Genomic DNA, 17,223 nt, shown 5'->3' with positions numbered 1-17,223 from the left:
TAGGGCTTGCTGATCAGAAGGTCAGCGGTTCGAATCCCCGTGACGGGATGAGCTACCATTGTTCAGTCCCAGCTCCTGCCAACCTAGCAGTTCAAAAGCATGTCAAAGTGCAAGTAGATAAATAGGTACTGCTCTGGCGGGAAGGTAAACGGCGTTTCCGTGCGCTGCTCTGGTTCACCAGAAGCGGCTTAGTCCTGCTGACCACATGACCCAGAAGCTGTACGCCGGCTCCCTTGGCCAATAAAGCGAGATGAGCGCCGCAGCCCCAGAGTCAGTCATGACTGGACCTAATGGTCAGGGGTCCCTTTACCTTTACCTTACACTGGTTGGCAGCAGTTCTCCAGGGTTTCTGGCAGGGGACATTACCAGCCCTGCCTGGGAGTTGAATCCAAGGCCTTCTGTATTCAAAGCAGATGATCTCTTTGCCTGGGATTGTGGTTACAGCAGAGGGCACATGGGAGAAGCTTTGCTGTGTTTGCTCCTGACTACTGCGGGGCTAGAGGGCAAGTGGCCTTCGTTTCGACCTCTGCTAATGAATTATGCCATAACGAAATAATGAAAAAGCCAGTGGCTTTCATTACGCAGTGGCATCCCTGGTTTCATGGAATGTTAGCTGGCATGCATGTGCCTGCTAGGGGAAGAGGCTGCAACTTCTGCTTTGCATGTATAAAGTCTTGAGTTCGATTCCCAGCATCTCCAGCTAAGGCTGGGAGAAGACACTTGTCCGAACCCTAGAGAGCCACTGCTAGTCAGTGTACCCCTTACTGAGCTGGATGGACCAATGGTTTGACCTGTAACTTCCAGTGTTGCATGGAACATACTACCTTATAAGGCAGGGGACTCTCCTCCATTAGAGGTTTCTAAGCAGAGGCTGAACGGCTGCTTAGTTAGGGCAGTGAGAGCAGAGGATTTCCTGTATCAAAGCAGCGTTGACTTTTCCAACTCCTTTGAGATTCTGTGATACAGCCCCGTTTGCAAGAAAGCAGTGCACTTGCCATTGGAGAGCGACATGCCTGTGGAGAGATTTTCATGCTCACACCTGTTTCCATATCATTCAGTAGAACTTTGCATGTGAGTCAGGGCTCTACCCTTGCTGGGGGGCACCAGTTACGTGTGGGAAAACCTCACGTCTTTGGTTCATATGGTAATTCGTACTGAATGAGGAAACTCATCATGTGTGTGGCAATTCTCACCGTCTTAATTAACTGTGACCTTGTTTTCTGGATTCTTTAGGTTGCTTTAGGTAGGCTGGTGTTTGGTAGATGGGTCTATCCTTTTGGGCAAGGGGTTAATCTGTGTTATCCTTCACCAGCCTGGTGTCCTCCAGATCTTCTGGACTTCAGCTCCCATCAGCTCCAGCTAGCATGGCCAGTGGTAAGAGATGATGGGAGTTGTTGTCTCAACAACATCTGAGGCTGGTCCTGAGTGACTCTTGGTTGCTTCAACTCAGTGTTTCTATAATACATCACAAAACATTAGGCTGGGGATTGGCGCCTGGAAGCCAGCATGGAGTCATCCTGCCCCTCTGCTTTGGCAAACTGGAGGCAAAATAGGGATGGCCTAGAAGGTAGCTCAGTGCACAGAGCATGAGACTCTTAATCTCGGAGTCGTGGGTTTGAGTCCCACTTTGGGTGAGATTCTTGCATTGCAGGAATCTCAGCTAAAGCATCCATGACAGATGGCCATCCAGCCTCTGCTTTCCAAGGAAAGAGAGTCCACAGCCTCCCAATGGAGATCGTTCTACTGTTGAGCAGCTCTTACTGTCAGAAAATTCTTTCTGATGTTGAGTTGGAATCTCCTTTCTTGTAACTTGAAGCCATTGGTTCAAGTTCTACCCTCAAGAGCAGGAGAAAGCAAGCTTTCTCCATCTTCCATGTGACAGCCCTTCAGATATTTGAAGATGGCCATCATATCTCCTCTCAGTCGCCTCTTCTCCATGCTAAACATACCCAGCTCCTTCAACTGTTCCTCATAAGGTTTGGTTTCCAGACCCTTGACCATCTTGGTTGCCCTCCTCTGCACACCTTCCAGCTTGTCAATAACCTTCTTAAATAGTGGTACTCAGAACTGGACACAGTACTCCAGGTGTGGTCTGGCCAAGGCAGAACAGAGCAGTACTATTACGTCCCTTGATCTGGTTGCTATACTTCTCTTGATGCAGCCTAAAATCGCACTAGCTTTTTTTCAACTCTACAATTCTATGATTCTGTGTATAAGTCTGCAGTAGCACTGATAATTGCTGGTGGTTTGCCATTTTGGGAATGAGGATGAGACTTTGGTCAGCTACCTCCATAGCCTTCTTGCAAACTTATTTACTGGCCAGGTGCTTGCTTGTTGTGAAATCTGTGGCTGTTCAGATGTTGCTGGACTTCCAGCTCCCATCAGCCCTAGCCAGCACAGCCAATGCTCAGGGATGTGTGTGCTGGGCCATATTTCCCCCATCTTTCTGCTAGGCCAAAGGTGAAGGAGAGATGTTTCGCGTTCCTGCTGTCGTTGAATGAAGCGATACTGCAAACGAGTTCCTGTGTGGTTGTGCAAGGAACTCGGGGCGTTGGAGTTGGCTTAATGCTGAAATTAATTGCCAACTTGATGGGCAGGATTTTTAATCTTATGCGGTCGAGTCTTGCATACATCATGTTGGGTTTTTCTTTTTTTAAGTGGGTTACTGGCAGATGAGGTGAACGTATTGCTCCAACTTGTTTTGCATGCCTGCTTTTATGTTTCAAATCGTTTGACAGCACATATTGTCAAGCAGAGGTAGGCAGTTTGCTCTGTGAAAAGGACCACATTGAAATATAGACACAAACACACACACACACACAGAGAGAGAGAGAGAGAGAGAGAGAGAGAGAGAGAGAGAGAAGCCCTGTGGGAAATAACTCATTTACACATTTTCAGTAGGATGTAATATAATCCTCATAACATTTTGCATATGTGGAGGATGCCAAGTTACAACCGAAGGACGTGTTGCTGTCATCTTGTGCTGGCAAATTATCGGGCTGGTATTTTGTGCCGGCCAGGCTTTTAAGTTAAGCCCTTTGCAAATCTTAAGAGGGTGATAAATGTCATGGGAAGGATCCAGAAATGTAGGGAGAGGAGCTTCTGGCGGTGGCACTGTTCCTGATGAGCTGTTGTGCAAGGGCTAGCGGAAGATGTGTGTGACATTGTACAAGAGTTTGTGCGAAACCTCGTGCTGGCTTCCATCTTGAGATCTTGCACAAGAGGTTGTGTGTCACCTTGGACGGGGGGGTCAGATCCTGATGGGAGCAGCTCAGAAAGTTGGAGCTGTGCAACCCTGGGGAGGTTCATAGTGGGATGGGAGAAAGAGCTGCAGGAACCCAACAGATGTCTGAGCCTGGAGAGAGGACCAAAGGTTTGTGGGATGGAGAACTCTGTCCAGGGGAGGGATGAAGTGGGTGGACAAAGAGCGTTCTGCCCCCATGACACCAGACACTCCATGTCAGATACTTCCTGATGAGGAACTGCCTGCAGCACCACCTACTATCAGTGTAGAGCCTCCTACAAAGGAACGTAACTTGGGATGAGCCTTGACTTGAGTCTTGGCTTGAGTCTACTGCAAGCAGCCTGGATGATGAGTCTTGACACCAGCATTGGCACAAAGAAACTTCACAGGCTCAGCCCACTCGAAGGAATGCTTGTTTACTCACCCTGTCCTAGGACTCCAGCTGCTATTAAGCGTTGTGCATGCCTCACTCTTCAAAGAGAAGGAGCATAGCCAATGATCAGAGGTGATGGGAGCTGTAACATCAGGAGGGCCAGAGGTTCCCCACACCTGAATTTTAGGGTAAATCGTGGTGTTGGAGCTACTTGTGGCTCCCAAGCAATTGACATGTAGATCTTAAGCAGCTGGAAAATTGTCTCAGTAGTACGTAAAATTTTATTAAACTGGAGGACGGTAGATTAGAGAATGTGCGCTTTGTCTGTTAATTGCACCATGAATAATCATTGTAAATTGCTGGAAGTGGCAGACAGAACCATTGAAAGCCGGTAGTTGTTTAAGATATGAGATATGATTTAGTTAAATTCCCTGAGATTAAAATTTCTTATAATAAGGCACTGTTTAATAAGAGAAACATGGCTTTAGTTGTTAGGTCTTCTGCAGTGGAACATCCAGTTGAATGCAAAATGAAGGTGTTTTTTTATTTAAAAAAAATGTATTGTGCTTCCTTGAATACAGGGCAAATATTTATGCTCTTTTTTCCTTCCTTTTCTTTTTCTTTTTCTATCCCACTATAAAATTTTTTTAAAGCGTCAGTATGAATTTCTAAGTATATGTACATCCAGAATACTGAAATCTCCTTACCTGCAGCATATACAAGTAATATCCGCAACAAAACAGGAATACTGTATGAGAAGAGCCCTGCAGGATCAGGCCCGCATCAACGGGCCAACCAGACGCCTATGGGAAGCCCGTGCGCAGCTCATGAGTGCGACAGCCGCCTCCCTGCTTGAGTTTCATGGACTGGTTGGAGGAACAGTGGGAAGAACCAGCTGGGGAACCCCCAAGGGAAGAAAACTCAGAGCCCAGGGATTGGTGGTGGGACGACAATGAGTGGTCAGAGGGGGGAGGAGACATTGGTAGCCCTCTCCTCTGTGAAAACAGTTGCAGCATGGCATGCTTTTGCTCAGAATGTAAGCCATGCCTCCTCCAGCAGCGGCTACGCTTCTCAGAGTGGCTTAACAACCAACCCCTCTTCAAAAAGAGCCCTGGAAATTGTAGCTCTGGGAGGGGAAGAGGGGTCTTCCCAGGTGTCCTGGCTGGAGCTTTCTTTCCTTTTAGGCATGGGTAGGCCAGATCCAGATGTCAAAGAGAACAACAACTACCAGACTTTTAGAAGACATCTGAAGGCAGCCCTGTTTAGGGAAGTTTTTAATGTTTGATGTATTTTAATATTCTTTTGGAAGCCGCCCAGAGTGGCTGGGGAAGCCCAGCCAGATGGGCGGGGTATAAATAATAAATTATTATTATTATTATTATTATTATTATTATTATTATTATTATTATTATTATTATTATTCGGCCCAATTGCCTTCTAAATCCGGCCAACAGACAGTCCAGGAATCAGCGTGTTTTTACATGAGTAGAATGTGTGCTTTTATTTAAAATGCACCTCTGGGTTACTTGTGGGGCATAGGAATTCGTTCATTCCCCCCCCCCTTCAGAATATAGTCTGGCCCCCCACGAGGTCTGAGGGACAGTGGACCAGCCCCCTGCTGAAAAAGTTTGCTGACCCCTGCTTTTAGGCATAGGGTTGGAGGCAAGTAGCAAAACCCTGCAACTTACATGCAGTGTTTTACTGCAGAGGTTACTGTATTTGCAGCCCTCTCTTGTTGCAGGTTCTGCTTTCAGATTGGATTCTCTTAGCCGCTTTTGTGTGTGGATGGACGCTGGCTGACCCCCTTCCTTGCTTTTTCCTGCAACTGGCCTTCCCTCTGAATTTGCCCTAATCCAGGCACCCCCAAACTCAGCCCTCCAGATGTTTTAGGACTACAGTTCCCATCATCCCTGACCACTTGTCCTGTTAGCTAGGGATGATGGGAGTTGTACTCCCAAAACATATGGAGGGCTGAGTTTGGGGATACCTGCCCTAATCCATGTTTCCTGAGGCCTGCTAATGGGCTCGTTCTGTTTGGATCCACAAGGTCACAAAGGGTGATGCTTCATTTCCCCCCACTAGAATCTGCAAAAATAATCACACCCCTTCCACCCTTCTCTATCCTCTCTGCTCCCTGTCTGCTCTCCTGAAAACCAATACTGCTTCAAGTTAGTAGATATCTGGAATGCTTGGGGGGGGGTGTGCTTGTGAGTGTGTTTCTTGCTGAGCAGGTGGACATGGTAGGTGATGAGTCACCCTTTGCTGTTCCTGGAAACCAAGCCACAGCTCTGGATTCGGGCCTTGAGAGTGCATAAGGCATTTATTTGCGAGCAGGTGGAATCCCCCCAGCTCCCGGTGCAAGTCGAACCAGGAAGCCGAGCTACGCTAATGCAGTTTTGCTTGTGTGCAAGGCTGTGGAATTATGATCAAATATTTGATCTGCTTTGCTGCAGCAAGAGCCCTGGCGGTGGCTCTAGGCGGCCTGCGGATGGCATTTGTATGCATGGCTGATTCCCGAAGCAGCAACTGAGGCAGCTGAGGGCAGCTCTGAAGAGCGGCGGTGTGAAGTAACCTAGATTCTGCTCTCATTTGTACACCGAGCACATGCATGATTAATGCGTTCCAGTTGAGTGCAAGAGCAAATGACCTTTTTTAAAAAAAGAGACTTTAAGCAGGGCAGTCTCGCAAGGGGCTGGGTCTTCTTCCTGTCTCTTAGGAGCCTGGCATGCCAGCGGCAGAGTGAAGGGAGATGGCTCTGGGATTTGGGGACATGCTTTTCACTGCATCACTTTTATTCAGGAGTTGGCAGGATATGGGGCAGAGAGTCGATGACTGACGTGCGCATAGAATAACGCCCTGGGTACAATTGGGAGCACCAGGCAGTGGCAGAGCTCAAGGAAGGGAATTCTTTGCACGGAGGCAAATTTATAAACTGCTCACCTTATTATGAAATTTCAGAGCAGCGTGCAGAAAGCCCAACAGTAAATTATGCACTGAAAACAGCACAGCTAAAATTCACGGTGCCGTCGCAAAAGATGGTCGGTGGACTAGAGCTGAAAATCTCATTCGGGAAACGCTTGGATAAATAAAATGGTCTTCAGCACATCTCTGAAGTAGGAGGGGGGGGACAGACAGTGCATAACCTCAGGGAGCTTTGTGGATGAGATTCACCTTTGGCAGCTTTCTACTCACCCAGGCCTTTTAAACAACTTGCCTTTCGTAGCCTGGGCCCTCTCAGAATTCTAATTGCGTTTTCATTTTTAAAAATAATAATAATAATAAATTGTTTGGGGTTTTTTGTGGCTGGATAGCTTAGTTGGTTAGAGCCTGGTGTTGATACAGCCAAGACTGAGGGTTCGATTCCTGTAAGGGTCAGCTGCATATTGCTGCTTTGCCGGGTTAGGGTTTCCCAAACGTGGGTTTGCAATTGCTTTGGGACTATGATTCCCATCATCCCTGACCACTGGTCCTACTAGCAAGGGATGATGGGAGTTGTAGTCCAAGAACAGCTAAAGCCCCAAGTTTGGGAAACCCTGATGATTATTCCAACTCTGTGTTCTTTTTCAAGCGGGTTGCTGTTTTGCCTTCTGAGCCTGCTACAGAACTTTTCCTGCGGAGCTGCAACGTAAATGCAGGACATTAAATAATGAATAAGGCGTTTGAGTATCATTACCTCTTCGTTGCAGAGAGGGCAGACCTGAGAGTGACTTGACTCTTCTCAGGCCCTCGAATGAGTTCATGGGAGAGGTGAGCTTTGAACCGAGGAGTTTCTGTTTCACGTTATATTCTTCCTCTGTCTCTACCAGGCAGGCTGTTGTGCAAGGAGGATTGGCTCGTGGTGACCTCTATCCAGTCTAACTGGCTCAGAGTCGACCCATTAAACCCATTAATCGTGCCTGAATTCGGTTCCCTGATTTCAGTATAGTGGTACCTCGGGTTACATATGCTTCAGGTTACATATGCTTCAGGTTACACACTCCGCTAACCCAGAAATAGTGTTTCAGGTTAAGAACTTTGCTTCAGGATGAGAACAGAAATTGTGCTCCGGCGGCGCGGCGGCAGCAGGAGGCCCCATTAGCTAAAGTGGTGCTTCAGGTTAAGAACAGTTTCAGGTTAAGAATGGACCTCCAGAACGAATTAAGTACTTAACCCAAGGTACCACTGTATGTCTGCTCTGAGTGGGACTAGGTTGGATTGAGACCTGTGGCTCCCAAGACTGTTGAGGTTAGTTTGACACCTTGGACCAAATGAAAGTCCCACAAGCACCTCCCTGGTGGTGGCAACAACAACAACAACAACAACAACAACAACAACAAATAAATAAATGTTAAAAGTTAGTCATTTGCTGTCTTTTCCGCGACACTCAAAATCACCTGTCTGAGGTAGCCACCCCACTGCCTAATGGTAGGCCTAGCTCTGGTCTGTCCCAGGAATCTCATAACTGCCGCTCATGAGCTTGTAAGAATGTGAATCTTAAAATCACAGAATTGTAGAGTTGGAAGGGACCACGAGGGTCATCTAATCCAACCCTGTGCAATGTTGAAATATTTTGCCGAACGTGGGGATTGAACCCCAAACCCTGAGATTAAGAGTATCATACTCTACCCACTGAACTGTTCCATCTCTTAAGGAGGGAAAAGCCTAGGGCACCTGGTATTTCCAGGCGGTCTCCCATCCAAGTACTAGCCAGACCTGACCCTGCTTAGCTTCTGAGATCAGGCAGGTTCAGGGTAGTATGGTCTCTTTCTTTAGAGCTGGAAGCAGGTTGCAACTGTGAGGCCTCCTAGCCCGATGGCATATTCAGGACAGTATTATTCCGCTAGCTGGTGTGAGACTGGCTGGCTTTGTGTAGCCCTCACACCAAGCCTCGTTATCTCTGGTGCCTTTCAGGAATACTAATTTATACACGGTTGTGCACTTCAGATATTTTGTTCTCATAACAACGGGAACATTGGCAGGAACAATGGCAGATCTTGGGAGGCAGAGCTGTCTGAAAACGCCTGCCAGAAAAGAGCATTAGTGGCCTAAGTAGAGGAACTATGGGGTTGCATTCTGCATTCTCCGCATAGCAATTAGCAGCTAAGAACAATGTGGGCGTGAAGCCCACACGCGGCCTCAAGTGCTTTCATGTGGCTTCCAGACTTTTCCCATGCTCTCCATGAGCCTTGAGAATTTCGCTCCGTTGCTGCTGCTCTTTTTCTCTTTGGGGCAAGTTCCTAGTCCTCATGAGGACAAAGAACCGAAAGGAGCAGCGAAATTCAAATGTGTTATGCTTGAAGATCCCACAATCTCTCTCTCTCTCTCTCTCTCTCTCTTGCGATTAACTGTGCAAGGGGACATTTTCGCTTCTGCAGGTATATCTGGACCAAGGACATGAAAAACCATTTCTGCAGCATGCCTTTTCTAGGCTGGTTTTAACATGTCACGGATTGTGTTATTTTTATTATTTATTTTGTCTTGTTATATTGTGATTTTATGTTGTAACCGCCCTCAGACCTTCAGGTATAAGGCGGTACAAATTGAATGAATGATGGTAATTTGTTAATGGGCAGTTTTGTTGTTGATTGTACCTGGTGCTGTATTTTTGTTGTTTGTTGTTGTCCGTTGCCGCAAACCTGCAGTTTTACCTCAGGACTTCTTATTTTTCTCTTATTGAGTTTCTCTGAGGCCGTTGTTTTCCTCACAAATAAGGCGGGCTACCTGATTCATCTCTCTGCCTACCTGACAGCTAATTTTAAAAAATGGAAGTTGACTTTACAAATACATGCAAGGCTTGGTTAACGCATCTGCCCTGAGGCAACTGGGCTGTTCAGACTGACATGTGCCCCCCCTCATCACCCCCTGCCACCCCCCATGTTGAGGGGATGAGGAGACATCCACCTGCCAGCTCTGTGCCCACAAACACACGGCCTTGCATTTGGCAGACGTGTGAGGGGGTCTCCTAGGCACCTCGCCCCCTCAATATGGGAGAGTGTCAATTTGAGCATCCTTAATATTCGGCACCATAAACTTCCCTAGCAGATATCCACTTATCATGTCTAAAGAACCTCCAATGATTGAGGAGGCCAAAAGGGTTCATATCCATCTTAACTGGCTTATAGCACCCATCCAATGGTTTATTAAGATGAACTGCGTTGAACTGCTTGCCTAGCCATTGCCTGCTTGAAACACCACTAGGTTGTTCTTTTTCTCATTTTGGATCAAAACTGGTTGGGGGGGGGGACATCAAATTATGCCTCAATAAATGGCAAGATAGAAACAGGGCAGATACTGTATGGACTGTGGCCAATATCACGTGTATGTAGCTTCCGAAACCAGTGGTGAGAGTGCACAGAATGTGGAGTAAATGCAGAGTGTGTACATAGAAAATTTACCTCGCAGATTGCCTTACCTTGTATGTCCCAACCAATTACCAGTATCATCTGGGGGAAGCACTATTAGTGGTCCCCCTTGGACCAGAAGCACAACTCAGGCCAGCACGGAGTTGTGCCTCTAGTTTCAGTGGCCCTGTGGAACTCCCTCCCACAAGAAATCAGTCAGGCACTGTCCCTCCTAAGTATCAGATGCCAGGTTAAAACGGTTTTATTCCAGGAGGCTTTTTGCACCGTTACGGAAACCCTGATGCTTTTTGCACCGTTACGGAAACCACTGATACGTCTATCAGTGGTTATTAGCTTTCGTAGCTAAATGGAGTATCCATGGTCTGAATCAGTTTATCTCTGAGTGCAAGATACTGGGGACAGGCAGCAGGGCAGAGCTATTGTGAGCTCCCCAGATGCTTCCAGCTGGTTGCAGAACTAGCCAGACCCTTGAGTCGAATCTGTAGGGCTCCTACAACAGTCCTTTCCTCCCCAAGCGAAACATATTTTCAAGTACATTTGGGTGTCGACTGAGCAAATTTCCTCCCTCTCCACCGCAGGGGGTGTTGCCTTGTTGGTAACATCCACCATTCTTCCTGCCATTAAACAGCAACCACCACTAAATAGCATCAGATTCCAGGCTTGGCATAAGCGGGGCTTGCGATGAATCCCAAGAGCCCAGGAGCTGAGCCAAAGCCAACTTTAATTGGGGGGGGGGGTGTTTCCTAGAAAGGGAAGGAGAACAGTCCTCTTCCCTGGTGGTTCAGGAGCAGGTTTTTAAAAGCCAGATAATTAAAAATGTAGAAGCAGAATATCGAGTGGGAAACCGAGAGAGACATTTGCCAAGCTGCCTCCTTTGCTTCTCCCCACCCTTCCTGTGTTGACATCCCTTCTGTTTGCTTCTGGAGATGAATGGGGAGGGACCTGGGGCGAGGGCAACGGTTAACCCTGGGGGGGGGCCCAGAAATCATTACACTCCCTGGGTTGCCCCAAATCCCCCACCCAGTCGTACAAGCGTGCCTTCTGGCAAGAGGCTTCACACGGCTGTTGTCACGCAAAGCAATCGATGGACAGGCCTGTTTGCCTGCGAAATTTAGCATGGGGCTTGCGGTTCCCCCAGAAGTAAATAGAGATGTTTGGAGGGTGGGGCACAGCAAGGCTCTCTTAAAAGCTCTTGGCAAGGGAGGAAGGTGGGCTTGGGATATAGGGTCGTGGAAAAGGGAACAGTTGGATGGGACCCTGAGGGTTGTTGGAATCTCCTTTCTTGTAACTTGAAGCCATGGTTCAGGTAGGTAGCCGTGTTGGTCTGACACAGTCGAAATAAATAAATAAAAAAAAATGTCCAGTAGCACCTTAGAGACCAACTATGTTAGTTCTGGGTATAAGCTTTCGTGTGCATTCATACTTCTTCAGATACACTGAAACAGAAGTCACCAGACCCTTATATATAGTGGGGGTGGGGTTTTCCCAGGAGGGTAGTAGGAGATGGGTGATTGACTCAATGGGTGTGGTAAACCTGTTGACGACTGTTAACGAAAGCTTATACCCAGAACTAAGTTAGTTGGTCTCTAAGTTGCTACTGGACATTTTTATTTATTTATTTGAAGCCATGGGTTTGGGTTGTAATAAACAAAATCTGCCCTTATAGAGTCCAGAGAATATTGAGAAGCAAAGCAGCTAGTAAGCCTGATCTTTATTGAACTGTTGCAACAGGGTGCTCCCCTCACACGCAGGAAAGGAGGAGGACCCAGAACCCAGGTGTGCCCGCCCTTATATAGACATTTTAAATTCCCTGCCCTGGAGCTCAAAACCACCCCTCCATACATCATACATACATCACATAAGGGGCGTAACCCAAGACCACCCCCCACAAACATCATACCTACACCACAGAAAAGGTGGTCTACAACAGAAATTTGAATGTTTTTTTCTTCCTGTCTGCCCAGTTATCTGATAATGCCTTATCTGATTGCCTTTCCTGGTAGTCTGCCCTTTCCTTTGAGATGGTGATTACCCAATTCCTGAGACAATGGGAAGGTTCCCTCACCCCCTCCCTCCTTGCAGGGAAAACATTTGGTCAGTTTGTCAAAATGGTTTCAGGGCGGTCTTCCTGTGCTGCTCCAGACATGTCGGCCACATACCTATGTACGTGCTTGGTTGGTACATTTATGAACATTATATATATATGCCCTTAAATTTTATATTTCAGGGGCCTAGCCTCCAGAGCGGGGGGGGGGGGGGCAAGCATACTATAATTCCAAGAGACTTGCAGCCAACTAGAAACCCATGTTTGGAATTCAAAATTTAAGTGCGGAAGACGCTGCATAATGAGTCCGCATTTGCACCTTGCATTTCAAGCACTATGATACCACTTTGAACAGTCATGGCTTCCCTCAAAGAATCATGGGAAGATAGTTTGTAGAGGGTGCTGAGAATTGTTAGGCGACCCCCTTCTTCCCCTCCCAGAGCTACAGTTTCCAGGTTTCCCTGTGAAGAGGGACTGATTGATAACTTACTCTGGGAACTGTAGGTGCTGCCAAGAGGAGGTATGGCTGGCATTTGGACCAAGAGCATGCCCTGCTGCACAAGATATAGGACATAACATACAATCTGGGGACTGGGAAAAGTTGTGGAAGGTAGATTTGAAATTTACAGATTGTTCCCTTTTGAAAGAAAATTATATGAAAATGATGTACAGATGGTATATCACACCAGTAAAAATGGCAAAAATGTATAAAACCGGGTCAAATACATGTTGGAAATGTAAAAAAAATAAAGAAGGTACTTTGTATCATACGTGGTGATATTGTACTTTGTATCATATGTGGGAATTTTTAAGGAAGAATGGGAATTTTTTACAGGAAGAATGGGAATTTTTTACAAACTGTTTAAAAAGACAACAAAAGGATTTGGACTCCTTAGCAGGTTTTGAATAAACATCCACATTTCTTTTGGTAAAACATATGACAGATAAGGAGACACGGGTGGCGCTGTGGGTTAAACCACAGAGCCTAGGACTCTCCAATCAGAAGGTCGGCGGTTCGTATCCCTGCGACGGAGTGAGCTCCCGTTGCTCGGTCCCTGCTCCTGCCAACCTAGCAGTTCGAAAGCACGTCAAAGTGCAAGTAGATAAATAGGTACCACTCCGGCGGGAAGGTAAACGGCATTTGCGTGCACTGCTCTGGTTCGCCAGAAGCGGCTTAGTCATGCTGGCCACATGACCCGGAAGCTGTACGCCGGCTCCCTCGGCCAATAAAGCGAGATGAGCGCCGCAACCCCAGAGTCGGACACGACTGGACCTAATGGTCAGGGGTCCCTTTACCTTTACCTATGACAGATAAGGCAATAATATGTACAACTTTACAACATGCAGAGAAGAATATGTATAAACAAATCAGAAATGGGAGCTGAGGGAAGTGGGTAAGAGAGGGAGGGAAGGAAGGGGGGAATGTAAGTGGTTATATTGATTTATAATTTGATTTGTTAAATTTGTTCAATAGAAATAAAATAAAAAAGAGCATGCCCTGCTGCAACATTTTCAGAGGGGAGGGATATCAATGTTTACTAGCCATGATGACTTTTGTGGCTATGCTTCTGCCTCCTCTGTCGCAGGCAGTACGCCTCTGAATGCAAGTATCTATTGCACTCATGTTTGTGGGCTTCCCATAGGCATTTGGTTAGCCTCTGTGAGAACAGGATGCTGGGCTGATCCTGCACATCACTTCTTACATTCCTATTTTGTGGCGGGTTTTCCTTGTATATGCTGCAAGTAAGAAGATTTCAGTATTCACGGCATATAGGGAGTTAGGCCTATACATATACGTATAAATTCATACTGACGCATAAAAAAAAATAGTGGGAAAGTGAAAAAGAGAGCATAAATATTTTGCCCTGTATTCAAACAGCATGGTTATTATTATTATTTTTTTAGAAAACATCATTTTGCATTCAACTGGCTGTTCCGCTGCAGGATACCTAACAACTAATGGCGTGTTTCTTTTTATTAACGGTGCCTAATTATAAGAAATTTTAATCTTGGTGAATTTAACTAAATCGTATCCCATATCTTAAACAACTCCCCGCTTTCGATGGTTCTGTCTGCCACTTCCAGCCATTTGCAAAGATTATTCATGCTGCAATTAACAGACAAAGCGCACATTCTTTAATCTGCCGTCCGTACAATTTTTCATTTACTTAAGATCTAAAACATCTGTTGCTTGGGAGCCACAAGTAGCTCAAACCTCATGATTGAGCCCACAATCCAGGTGTGGGGAATGTCTGGCCCTCCTGATTTTACCACTCCCATCTTCCCTGATCATTGGCTATGTACCTTCCTTTGACAAGTGGGGCTGGCACAGCTAATTAGAGCACTGTGCAGGGAACAAGAGTCTCTGAACAACTCTCAGCTCCTTGAACAAACTGCAGCACCCAGGATTCCTAGGGGAAAGCCCCATGGCTAGGATAGCTCAGTTGGTAGAGCACGGGACTCTTAATCTCAGGGTTGTATGTTCGAGCCCCATGTTGGGCAAAACATTCCTTCATTGCTGGCGGTTGGACGAGATGAGCTTTGTGGTCCCTTCCAATTCTACAGTTTTATGATTCAAGTGGGTCACTAACTCTTCTGTCACAGCCTTTTCAGATAGCTTCCTTTTGTTGCGTCTGACCTTGACAGTGTTTGTGGAACTGTTGATTCCCATGGCTATTGCATCTTTTAGAAGTGAACCTGGATACTGCCCAGTAGATACTGGGATATAGATATTGGTCATAATATAGATGTGGAAGCATGCGAGCGATTGTGGAATCTGGATATAAAATTTACAGCATGTTATGGTTTAAGAGAAAATTATATGAAAATGATATATTGATGGTATCTTACACCGAGTAAATTGGCAAAAATCAAATAAGTGTTGGAAATGTAAAGAGAAAGAAGGTTCTTTTAATCATATGTGGTGGTCTTGTACAATGAGGGGGGAAAATATTTGATCCCCTGCTAAATTTGCCCGTTTGCCCTCTGACGAAGAAATGACCAGTCCATAATTTTAATGGTAGGTTTATTGTAGCTGTGAGAGACAGAATAGCAACAAGAAGGTTAAAGCTTACTGGGAAATGATATATAATGAAATGAAAAGGATGTTTAAAATAACCTTTGTAAAATCAGCAACCCAGAAGCTTTTCTTTTGGGAATTGTAGGGACAGAACTACCTAAAATGTATAGAAGCTTATTCATGTATGTGACTACAGCAGCAAGAATGTTACTTGCCCCAAAATGGAAAGAAGCAGAAGTCCCAGCAAAGGAAGAATGGATACGAAAACTTACGGAATATGCAGAAATGGCAAAACTTACCGGAAGAATAAGAAATCAAGATAACAAACTTTTTATAAAAGAATGGAGATGGTTTATTGAATATTTACAGATAAACTGTGAACAGATAAGAACACTGGCAGGATTATTGTAATAACCTGCAGTTTCATAAGGGTTTATACTTAAATAAATGAGCATATTATGTTAATTTGGATGTGCAGAAGATATTAAAAACAAATTTAAGGAACCGCAGAAAGAGTGGGGAGGGGAGGAAGTCAGGTTTTGAAATGTCAAAATGATTGTGATATTAGTGAAGAAGCGAACCTGGATATGGTGCACAGTACACGACTAGGTGGCCGTGATCTGACTTCTTCAAGATCTTGTTGCAAATTCTTCTTCCATCTCTGTTCCCTTATGTTCCCTTATGTATATTCCAAACATACAAATTCCCTACAAGCAAAAGTCTTGTTAGCTGCTGTGTAGCAGAAGGCGACCTCCCACTAGCCAGATGGGGCAGAGACAGCCTCTCAGCTCTGTGCTTTTCTCCCCATTAGCAAAGTAGGTGATCAGAATCCTCTACTGTGGATGATATTAAATTGGTCAGATCTCTAGTCGTGGGGCAGTGTGGAATAGTGGTTAGAGGGTGGGATTTAGGAGCAGGGAGACCCGGTTTTGAATGCCTGTTTGACCATGAATCCTTGCTAGATCATCTTAACACATAAAGAAGGAATAATTCTCTTGTAAGAAATGCTTTCTCAAAGGCTGCAATTCCTTCCCCTTCCTCCTAGGTACTGGAAGTGGCTCCCTGTCTCATGCAATTATCAGGACAATTGCTCCAACAGGGCATCTGTATACAGTGGAGTTCCACCAGCAGAGAGCTGAGAAAGCCATCGAGGAGTTTAAAGAGCACAAGGTGGGCCATTTGGTGACGGTGAAGAACCAAGATGTCTGCAAAAACGGCTTTGGCATCACTCACCTTGCAGACGCGGTCTTCCTGGACATTCCGTCGCCGTGGGAAGCCATAGGGCACGCCAAATCCGCGCTAAAGCGTGAAGGTATGTTACCTGTTTTGTGGTTTATCCATCTGGGGTCTGAGATGGACATGGGAGTAGAGAGTGTGTACCAACAGAGGCCTCCAAATTCCTCACTTGAAGACATAATCCTCAAATGATATTATTGGAATACAGTGGTACCTCGGGTTAAGCACTTAATTCGTTCCAGAGGTCCGTTCTTAACCTGAAACTGTTCTTAACCTGAAGCACCACTTTAGCTAATGGGGCCTCCTGCTGCCGTGTGATTTCTGTTCTCATCCTGAAGCAAAGTTCTTAACCCGAGGTACTATTTCTGGGTTAGCGGAGTCTGTAACCTGAAGCATCTGCAACCTGAGGTACCACTGTATAAGATGTTAGCATGTGAAATACAGATTTTATTTTGCGGTCACGGACCAGCTATGCGCTGTCAATGGGTTCACTTAAAAAAAACAAAACCCCCAAAAAACCCTACCTTAAAAGGTGATGCAAATGCAAAATCTCTTTGGGAAGTTTTGGAACTCTGGGGGAAATGCGGGTGACTCAGAGTAGGCAGCGGCTAGGGAAGGGCCTGGGATTGTGGCCACCGCCTCTCTTTGGACAAGGAAAGGAAAGGTCGTGACTAGGGCTGGGTGGTATCTGGTTTTCAATATCATGATATACCAGCCGAACATCTCAGTATAAAAATATATCACGATGTCTGAAATAAGAATGGAACAATGTAGAGGCGAACAGTAGGGCTGGCCAATACAGTGGTACCTTGGTTTAAGAACAGCTTAGTTTATGAACAACTTGGATTAAGAACGCTGCAAACCCGGAAGTAGGTGTTTTGGTTTGTGAACTTTGCCTTGGAAGCAGAACATGTTCCGCTTCCTGTTGAGTGTGTTCCATTTGTAAAGTGAGTCCCCCGCTGCTAT

General features: G+C 45.9%; 1 protein-coding gene across 1 annotated transcript in view; it reads left to right on the top strand.

The window, feature by feature from the left end:
• TRMT61A (tRNA methyltransferase 61A) overlaps positions 1–17,223 on the top strand; it is a 56,371-nt gene that overhangs the window by 7,443 nt on the left and 31,705 nt on the right. The window contains exon 3 of the mRNA XM_081865412.1: positions 16,067–16,333. Coding sequence (XP_081721538.1) covers positions 16,067–16,333 — 267 coding nt within the window. The remainder of the gene's footprint in view (positions 1–16,066; positions 16,334–17,223) is intronic.

Source organism: Podarcis erhardii (genome assembly GCF_964252035.2).
Source record: "Podarcis erhardii genome assembly, chromosome: 1".
Taxonomy (NCBI): domain Eukaryota; kingdom Metazoa; phylum Chordata; class Lepidosauria; order Squamata; family Lacertidae; genus Podarcis; species Podarcis erhardii.
This window is presented reverse-complemented; position numbering and strand designations above follow the sequence as displayed.